We start from the raw sequence: 10,667 nt of genomic DNA on the forward strand, positions 1-10,667 counted from the left end.
ACAAAATGGCCGCCTTTGTAGTGACCGATATGTGCGCCAATTTTTGCGATGTTCTTTCACAGCTGAATTAGGTTGGTTTGTTCATGATTTATCTTCGTAAACAAGAGATTTCAAAAACTGAGATGAAGTATTTGGGATGGACTAGCCGGGATTGGGTGGATGAGAGAAATGAGAGAAAAGGTTGAGTGATTGGTATGTTTTTATTGAAGATCCATAACTTGGCATTTGAACAGTGTACAGTGTAACGAACTTTCATACTTTTCTAGAAGTTTTATTGTTCAGCCGAATTGGTAAATGCTCCTCGGGATGTCGTAAGATTCATTTTCGGTTCTTTTTGTTCACGGTTTTTTTTAATGTAAAAAAAAAAACAAGGTTGATAACTCGTTGATCTGACGTTTAGCGACTTTGGATGGTGTCCTATGGAATTTGGTGGATAAAATGGGGAATTTAATCAACAAGAATTGGCTACGAAAACAGATGATTCGATAATTATAATATGTGTAGATATAAAACGGTATAACACTAGTATCGTTTATGTACAGAGTTCATAGGTAGAACTGAATTCTGGATGAAGAAGGCTCATCGTGATAATATGAATAAAAAGATCTAGACAGACGAAATAAGAAGGAATTGGAAACAGAAGGGGGGCAAATCGTGTGCTTGCAATCTTCGCTAAGAAATTAAAATGGGAGCCCATCGCAAAATTTAGGCAAAATTCAGAGTTGATCAAGGGCAGAAATCGAAGGATTGTGAGAGCTGTTAGTTGTGGCAATATAAGGTCTTCTTTCTATGTTGTATGAACAAGGCACCATTGGGATTGTTTTTTTTTCTTCTCGTGTCCAAAAATCTTGGCCGATGATTTTGTTTTCTTTCGTTTCTGTTCAAGGCGGATTGATTGGATGAAGACGTCACACATCCGATCTCTGTCCAAGTGTGTTGTGTCGCTCCTCTGCCGAACACAGACCTCTAAAGAGAGTCCCCGAAGCATCATGTTGACACTGGCGAAAACAGCTCTGGGGTTTTTTTTTGATCACATTTAGGTTATGAATTAACACATGGTTGCAGCTATGTCTGTGAGAGACGGGCGGGGTGTGAACAAGAGTTGCCGGTGATGATTTGTAGGGGTGATTTGTAGGGGTCAATATCAATGCTCATCTTGGCCGGAAGACGTTCCAGATTTGCGAAAGAGGTCCTTGTTCGTTTTCAGGGGGGGATATAAAAGATAGTTGCTGGTCTCTGTGGCTAATTTCGCTAGAGCTAGTAAAAAGGGCATTCACAGTCTTTCGCTCGGAGGAGTGGCTGGCTTGAGGGGCGTGGCCAATTCGAGTCGTGATCCAAGAAGAAGAGTCCATTTTCGTAGCCTTTTTTTCGGTCTGAAGGGTCAGTCAAGAGTGGGTTTGTTAGCTTGTGATGTGACGTCGTCCATAGTTGCACGGCGATTGTGAGCAAGGGCGTTTCAAGGGAAAGAGAGGAAAGAACCATAAGGAAAGGGGAAGAGATGAGTAGTTGGGAGTTGGGTGTGAGAAGTAGGAACATCTGTTCTAGGTCCACCACTTCCAATTCATACGAGCGTTTTCTTGTTCGTTCACTCGTTTCTTCTATGGATATTGCGTTGGGAGTCGCCTTTAACGCCTCGGTCCCCAAACCGGGGTGGAGGATTGGGCGGCACCCATGCCTCCTCCGCCCAAAGTGGGGAAAGCCTCGTCACTGGCTCCTTGCCATCTGAAAAAAAAGGACAAAAGTAAATAAAAAAAATACTGATTATTATTAATAAAAAAAAACAGTTTCTATGATAACCTTTTGGTTGTTTACATCTGTCTGATTTGAAACAAGCAGGTTAAGCCTCTTGCTTGGGATTCGTAATTCCTCAGTTGCTTTCAGAACAAAGGTTTGAGATTAAATCGAGATTCAACTTACGGAGCGCCCTTGACTTCGAAGCCCTTGGAGTTGGTCTTCTTAGGTCCGCCTTCATTCTCCTTACTGGCGGGTTTCATGTAATCCTCCATCCATTGCTTGTCCTGCACCTCTTGCATGTACTCCTCAGCCAGATTAAGCAGGTGGTCCTTGCAATCCAACACGGCATCCTCCCCGCCCATAATCACCACTAGATCCGGATCACTATCTCCGTCGCGGGGTAATTTAATGTCAACGTTGTAATCTTGCATGATCTTGCGAATGGTTGCTCCTCGACGGCCAATAATCATAGAATGGATCCGTCGGTCGATGCTGACCTCCTCCTTTGTCAAGGACTCCAAGTCATTGACCACCTTCATGATGGCCTCTTTGGCCTTGATGGCGTCAGCCTCGTAGCCCGTGATGGTGATGATGTTCTCCTCGGGGTCGCCTTTCTTGGGCAACTGGACATTCACATCAAAGTCCTCGCGAAGTTGAGTGATGGCCGCTCCACGTCGCCCAATAATCTTGGGATGATATTCGGGATTGACCTCGACCCTCACTTCGAAGGATTTAGCGGCACGGTCAGCCTTCTCCTTCTCCAATTCCACCACGCGCTCTTCCAGAGCAACGCGCGCCTTGGCGATGTTCTTGGCTGGCCCGTTGATGATGATGATGTTGGATTGATCCTCTGAGGGCGGGACCTTGATGTTTACGTCGAAGCGGTCCATCAGTTGGCGGACTTTCACGCCTTTGGCACCGATGATGTAGCGGTGGAACTCGAATGGAACCTCAAACTCCTCGTCCACGGGCACGAGGGCTTGTAAGACCTCAACGGCGGCCTCACAGTTCTCTCGTTGGCCACTGATCTTGATGATGTTCACGTTGACTTCTTCACCGTTGGCAGCTCCGTTTTGAACGGGGTTCCTTTCGGGGATCTTGATTTGGACGTTGTGATCGGCGCAGATGCTTTGGATCTTGGATCCACGTGTGCCCATGATGGTCCTGTGATGTTGCTGCTCGATGGGACACTCGATGGTCACTTGGTTGTTCAAGTCGTTGACAATCTCTTCAATTCGGGTCTTGGCACCTTCCACACAATTCTTGGCACCCTTCAAGGTCACCTATTGAAATCAGATGTTGAATTAATTTTCGCTGAATACGCATCAATTAGAAAGTGTCATTATTTTCCCTTAAGTGTTAACAATCAATTTTCATAAAAAAAAAAAAAAATATTGCTGACGTGTTCTGCCGCTTTTCCCAATCCTTGACCAATTGGTTTTGTATCAAGGATTTCAACTAGAGCAGATTTTATCTGGCATCATTTGCTGCCAAGAGAGGGACCGAGAAGAACCCTACCCCCGACTATTAGTAGATGCTAACTCAATCAAAATTTACCCAAAATCGAGGAATCATGAAAAGCCATACCTTGTCACTTTCGACGCCGGATCTCGGGAAAGACACGATCACGCCTCCGAATTCATCGCCAATCTGTCTAAGTACCTCACCACGTCGAGACACAAAGTGCTTGTGATGTTTGGGATCCACCGTCATGACTTCTTCAACCACATTGTCCTGCAATTTCAATTTCATAGTTCGGCATTAGCGCAGATAACACATACCTTCGTTCAGAAAAGGGTTGGGTTGTCTGGCAATATTGTCAGTCGCACGGTATTTAATCTCGAGTCAGGGTCGCCAGTTGAGCCCCAACCAAGTTAAAGGTCAACTCCATGACCCAACCCAACAATGGCGGACCACGATTGGCTTGACAATGGAAGTCGCCCCTTAATTTCATTGGGACAACCATGAACACCCAACCTCAGGGAGCAAGATGTCATCATTCGAAGACACGTAAGAGATAAAAGGGTTCAAAATTTCAGGCATTATAACTTGTATCCACTTTCTTCAATTTTGATCAAGTTGATTTCGCAAGCAGTCACATGCTCGTTCAATGCAGTAACTTCTGAGTGGGTCTTTGTGTTCCCCTGAAATTCCGGTCCCTAATCATCACCAAACTGGGTCATTTTCTTCCAACTTACCAATCCCTTGATCCTGGCCTCCAGTTCTTGTTTGGCACCCGCCACAGCTTCCTTGGTGCCGAGAATAGTGATGAGTTCGCGATCCGTATCCTTCTCATTAGGAAAGATGATTCGCGCGCCGGTTTTGTCGCGGATACTTTGGACATTGGCGCCATTCCGACCGATCAGGAACTTGTGATGCTCAGGTTTGGCCCGAACCTCGGCCGACATGCTCGACAACTGCTTCTCATTGGCCATCTCCAAAAGCATCTTCTTGGCCTTTTCCACGTCATCCTTGGGGCCTCGAATCGTCACCTATCACACATAGAAGAAAAATTCGTATCCTTTAGTATTAAAGAACCAAGATGAAAGCGGAAAGCTTAGATAAGTGAGAGCTGTCAGTAAGAAGATTATGGAACGGATGTATGTTTTGGTTTCATTAGATATTCAACTGGAAGAATACAAGTCATCATGTTCAAGATCTCTATTGCTCGTCTACTTGAAAGCAAGATTTTTTACCTTGTCGGAATTCGTGTTGGACGGGGGGAACTTGATGCTGACTCCGCCGCAATCGTCCATCACGGATTGGATGAGCTTGCCTCCGGATCCAATCATGGTGTTGTGGATCTTGGACGGGACCTCGATATCCACGGACACCACATTGGCCATTTCGCTCTGAATCTGTTGCAACTCCTTTTGGGCTTTCTCCACATTGGCTTTCTTTCCGGTGATGGCAATCATATCGCTTTCGGAGCCGGATTCCGGTAGATCGATCCGGGTGTCGGTTTCGGTTCGGATCTTGCGGATGGTCGCGCCTCCTTTGCCGACGATGAACTTGTGGAACTGCTTGAAGATCGGCACCTTGACCTGATAGTTGCTCTCCTCGAGGTCTCGAATGGACTTGGTCATGGTCTTGGAGCACTTCTCCACATCATCTTTGGGTCCACGAAGCTTGACGATCTCGGATTTCGAGCCAACATCGGGAAACGAGATTTGCACGTTGGGAAAATCCTCGCGAAGCTTCTGAATAGATTCTCCCTTGGGACCGATGAGTTGTCGATGGAAGCGACTCGGAATGATCATGTCCTTTTCGCGCTCATTTTCCATTTTGGACACCAAAGACTCCAATTCCTGTGAAAAAAAACTTTAAAACCGTGATTTTCGTCACATTTGGAGAATTCGCCTTCTAGTTTCCAGTTTGTCAGAGCTCATAATAATCATGATTTTGTGGGAGTGGGTCTTTCCAACGTCTCTGGAGCGAGAACCGCCCACAAAACGAAACGATGGAGGTCTCCACCCCCGATTGCCATCAGACGACGCGCATGAGAATGTCATCATTTCAAATCTAATATTTAAAAAAAAAAAATGAATGGAACAACCATTCAAATATTTGAGTCCAGAGTTCATTCGTAGAGGCTAGAGAGGTTTCCGATTCAGGTACGCAATGAAGTTTGTTTCACAGTTCGATCTTCTCGAAAGAAACCGAACNTACAATAGTAACCAAAGGTTTCAGAAAATCATGTTTTGGTTGTAGAATGGTTGGTTTCATTCGTGTTTTCAAATAGCAAATACTATTCATCACGTTATCTGGAAAGAGCATGTCCACAAGGCATGTTTGTACTTACACTTTTAGCCTTCTTCACGCCTTCCTTGTTGCCTTCAATGCGAATCTTGTTCACACCAAGCTCGCTGTCGGGAATGTTGATCATGACATCGGTTTCTTGTTTGATCTTGTTCACTAAAACAACAAAAGAACACATTCTTTAAAACCGTGATTTTCGTCACATTTGGAGAATTCGCCTTCTAGTTTCCAGTTTGTCAGAGCTCATAATAATCATGATTTTGCCATCAGACGACGCGCATGAGAATGTCATCATTTCAAATCTAATATTTAAAAAAAAAAATGAATGGAGCAACCATTCAAATATTTGACAAAACGTACCGGTGGAGCCTCCTTTTCCGATGATATGTTTGTGATATTTGGCGTCCACGATGATTTCCGCAAACGAAGTCTTTTCGACCAATTCCTTGGCCTGACTTTCGAGGGCTTCACGAGCGCGCTCGACTTCATCGGGCGGACCCTCGACCTTGATCTTGTCTCCTGCTTCGACAAATTCCACGTGCACCTACAAATTGAGAACCATTACGTCACGTTTTAGTCCAGAGTTCATTCGTAGAGGCTAGAGAGGTTTCCGATTCAGGTACGCAATGAAGTTTGTTTCACAGTTCGATCTTCTCGAAAGAAACCGAACTCGAATGACACGCATGAGATTTCATCCTTGATTGACTTTTCTAACAAGTTCCTATCATATATTAAAAAGGTAATATTTACCTTGGTCAATTCGTTGGTGAGTTTTTGGATTGAGCTTCCTTTCTTGCCGATGATGTATTTGTGCAACCAATTCGGGCAATGCACATCGTAACTCACAACCGAGCTGGCCTTCTCGTAGACCTTGGTCAATGCTAGAAGACAGAATACTTAAACATTAGCGATCCATGCCTTCCATTAGGAGTTAAATATGGAAATGAAAACTGATCAGGCTCATTAAATCACAAACTCTCATGGGAGTATTTCAAGGCAAATTGTTTCATCCTTTTTATCAAAAAGAAGGTACAAGGAGACTGATGGCAAAACTAACCTGGTCCAAGTTTGTCTTGGGGTCCACGGAGAGTGATGGTTTCACTTGTGGATTCGGAGCTAGGCATCTCCACGAAGACGCCGGTTTCGGTGAGGATCTCGTTGATCGAGTTTCCCTTGGGTCCGATGATGTATTTGTGCTGGGATTTCTTCACCTCCACACTCACTTCCGTGAACTTTCGTTGCTGAAAACGGAAATTACATCCTTGAATCCTCTATCCTTGAGACTTATGTGTTCATTCAAGGGTTCAAAGACGAGTGATCAGAGCGCAAGGGTTGACATCAGGGGTCAGAAGAACGAAAGTTTGGTTTGGATCATCATTTCAATTCAACAACTAGATCTCGGGGGGTTAAGTAAGACCACCAAACTTTTTCAAGTTGTTTTAGCAACAAACAACCATTTAAAAAAGTTCGCTTCCTTACATTATTCGCTCCCCCGAGGCCTAACTTAAAATATGAAAACTTACCATGTCCTTGTACATCTTCTCGATTTGCTCCTTCACGGCCAAAACGCCGTCCTTCTCGCCTGCAATCGAGATCTCGTCCTTCATCACGCTCAACGGAGGGATATTGATCCGCACATTGGGTCGGTCCCCGATGATCTTCCTGGCCATCTCTCCATTGGGTCCGTTGATGAAGGGGTGGTAGGTCTTGGCGATGCTCAGGACCTCGTAGGCCTGCTTGGACTGCTCGTCCGAAATGGTTCGGATCTCGTGGAGGGCCTTCTCGATGCCTTCCTTGGTGCCGGAGATGGTGATGGCGTTGACGCTCTCGCTCTGCTTGGGAATGGTGATCTTCGTGGCGGTTTTCGTTTCCAAATCTTGAAGTTTCACGCCGCCCTTGCCGAGGATGAAGCGATGGTGTTCTTTCGGGATAGTGATGGCCTGGTTGGCCTGGGTCTATAATTCAAGATATGTAGGAATATAAATACAAGAATAAGAGTTCCATATACTTGCCCACTTAGTTTAGAAGGTATATTTAGACATTGAAGCAGGAAAAAGAAGATGACGTCACCGTCAAGTTTTGGGAAGTTACGAGTACTTGCTCTTTTGAGACTTCATAGTTCTTTGTTCAGTGATTGAATTTCAGAGTTTCAGTTCTTCTAACCATAAAAGGAATAGTTTTATCAGAATTGTATTTTTTATAAACTGTCATATTATTTACTCATCATCATTCTTGAAAAAAACTTTTCGGTCGAAAAAAGCTACTTCTGGACTTTTTTCTTCTCTTCAAAAATAAACTATTTTTACATTCGACTTTTCAAATCTTAGACACGCTTTTTGTTTCATATTGCGTTGTATTTTGGATTTTTAGTACCCCGGTGAACTCCCAAAATTTGCACTGATATTATTAGACAGTTGCTACTTAAAGGTGTCTACATGTAAAAACATGGGTTTCACACATAGCGTTTGGAGGTGTTAAAAAGGTTATTAAATGAATTTGGAATATTTCTAGCCTGTCCTAAGAGAGATATGAGGAGTCTCCCTTCAGGGGGACAGAGTAGATAAGCTTTGCTCTGGCATCATTGCGAACACAGAATCTCTTCAAAGCGAGTAACCCTGAGCTTTTGTAGATGCAAATGAACGAATGAAGGTACAATCACGGGGACTGAACGGTTGGAGAAAACCGTTTTGTTACCTAAAGCGAAACGGTGCACTGGTGAGAACGGGCAATTTTTCATATCAGGAGACCAAATTGTACTTGTTGATAAAGTCTTTTTTTACTTCTTTTTTTAGGTACAAAAAGGTACATCAAGCCATCAATCTTGCTGACAGGCTTGGGGCATCAATCATTTGGCAAACTCATTTCATATTGGAAATTCACGTGTCCCGACATTAATCTTACAAAACGAACCAACACTGTTCAACACTTAATTGCAGTGAATATGACACCAGCTTTTTCTTGCATGTTCTCTCCTGTTTTAAAAGGTTTCCTACACGACTATAATTCGTTTCAGTAACTTTTCGTATTTCCCCAACCGTTAAGTTAACAACGAGCCTCGCATAATTTTCACTATCTTATTCCTCTGCCTCACCTGAAATTCACGGAGCAGCTCACGGCGGGCGCGCAAGACCACTTCTTGCTTGCCCGTGATGACGAAGGTCAGGGATTGGTCGCGGCTCGAGCTCATCTCGATCTTGGCGCCGGTCTTGTCCATCACCGTCTTCAACTGCTTGTAGGAATCATCAGCCCCGAACCCGCTACTCGCCGCATCGCGTCGCTCTTCCTCCGGAATCCGGAACACCTGAGTCACCGTCGAAGACGCCAACTTGGGCTTGCGGTTCCACTCGCCGATGGGGTTGCTCCCGGCAGAAGTGACGGGTGCGGCAGCCGGCAAGGACGGGAACAGGTCATCGTAGGATTTGGGCGCTTGGTGCGTCTCCGCGGGAGCGTCGCCCGCAGAGGACGCCTCAACGGCGGGACTCTCGTGGGCGAGCGCCTCGTCTTGGCCGTTGGTGCCACCGTTCACAATGGGAGAGGCGGTTGGCTGCGGGTGGTCGACTTCGGGAGCGACAGTTACACTTTGAGTGGCGGGGTCCATGTTCTCGCCGGGGTCGTTGCAGTAAAGTTGCTACAAGGGAGCGAAAGAAACAACGGATTATGTGGGGTTGGCCAACAATTGGCCGGGGTTTCCTGTCTAGACGAGACTTATAATTGGAGAGAACATAACGAGATGTTTGTGTTATCCCCGTAAAGCAAATTCAGCTTAGGGTCATCGGAAGTGATTATTCCTGATGCTGCCAAATAATGAGTAACACCTCGTTGGCCTCAGGCGGTAGTTTTGCCAATAGTCACCATCTGGTTTTGGGGTGTTTGTAATAGATGTAACAGACAATTCGTTGAATAGGCCTGACCATCAATCAACGCAGATACTAATCATCAACTTATGCGAATCATGAGACAATCTTCTTCCACGAAAAAGAATCCATTTTTACAAGTATCATTTATGAATGTCGATTCCAAGACAGAGTTCTACTTGGGTATTTTTGAAATCACGTCGGTGAAATAATGCAATAAATGAAATGTTGCTTTGCTACATCGGACATCTCCTGGACTTACAAATTACAACTAGAGGGCGCTTTTGGCAGGGGGTGGTGGACACCGGAAAAGGAAGCTAAAATGGTGATCTGCATTTGCGACGTGAAACGATAATTTTGAGCGCCAATGCAGAAGCAACTGAATTTAGAATATTCATTTAACTCAATTCCAGTCTTTGGAGAGACGCTCCTCGGGCAGCTACTAGGCAGGTATTTCAGCAAGAGTGATGATTTGATCACCCGAAATGATTCATGCCAAATTGGACACAATACATCGACCTCTGGCGGTCAGCTGTGAATTCAGGTTCGATCTACAATCAACCCAGTTGCCAGCAACTACACGATTGAAATCCTCGAGTGACGTCATCTTGATATCCCTCGTTAATTCCTGAACAGACCTATTTGATCTGAAGTAATGCCCCCTCACTTAATTCTACTTTCCCACGTGGCCATTTTCTTTATTCGCCTAGATCTGATCAAAGTTCACTAAACTTAGTTTCCAAGCCTAGCCTCCCGTTTCTGTGCCAGAATCCGACTCTTTCCGTCATTGCTTCCCTGGTACACTGTCTCCAAGTCTACCTGTGCCTGTACTAACCACCCCAACGGACTAACTTGGACAGACAGTTTCCTTTTTTTCTCCCGTCTGCTGATTAGCCGAATTCACTTCTATGCCTATCCTGCCCACTCGGCCGGCCAGCGCTCAGCCACGACGGACTAGCCTAGGTCAATCTCCAGTTTAAATGAATCTTCGCCAAAATTAGCCTAGGCCAGAATGCCACGCCAACACTTACCCTTTACCGCAAATCCGGAAAATCGGTCCGTAGATCAGAGGGGAGGCTGGGGCGTCAGGTTGTCGTGTGGGTCAAAGCTGGAAATGAGAGACCCGGGTTAGTCCAGGGATAAGGCTGTGGGGCCGGTGTGAGGGGGCGGACCCCAAGGCCAGGGGCCAGAGTGATAACGGGGCGAATAGCTTCACACGTTGGCACACAGAAAGCGAGGACGTCACAGAGCCAGACTTACCTTTTGCCTTGACTAGCGTCAATAGAAGACTGAGGAGGGAACGAGGGGAAACGGGGAAAG

At 45.4% G+C, this 10,667-nt stretch overlaps 1 protein-coding gene across 1 annotated transcript; it reads right to left on the reverse strand.

The window, feature by feature from the left end:
* Positions 1-181: 181 nt before the first annotated feature.
* Positions 182-10,667, reverse strand: LOC131881938 (vigilin-like). The gene is made up of 13 exons (XM_059228934.1): positions 10,608-10,667; positions 10,379-10,455; positions 8,585-9,121; positions 7,017-7,448; positions 6,551-6,734; positions 6,244-6,374; positions 5,854-6,037; positions 5,537-5,649; positions 4,431-5,042; positions 3,933-4,226; positions 3,322-3,468; positions 1,918-3,017; positions 182-1,722 (listed from the first exon to the last, which is right to left on the reverse strand). The coding sequence occupies exons 3-13, from the start codon at positions 9,089-9,091 to the stop codon at positions 1,626-1,628; spliced, it is 3,801 nt and encodes a 1,266-aa protein (XP_059084917.1). The 5' UTR covers positions 9,092-9,121; positions 10,379-10,455; positions 10,608-10,667; the 3' UTR covers positions 182-1,625.

The sequence above is a fragment of the Tigriopus californicus genome, chromosome 6 (genome assembly GCF_007210705.1).
Source record: "Tigriopus californicus strain San Diego chromosome 6, Tcal_SD_v2.1, whole genome shotgun sequence".
NCBI classification, from domain to species: Eukaryota; Metazoa; Arthropoda; class Copepoda; order Harpacticoida; family Harpacticidae; genus Tigriopus; species Tigriopus californicus.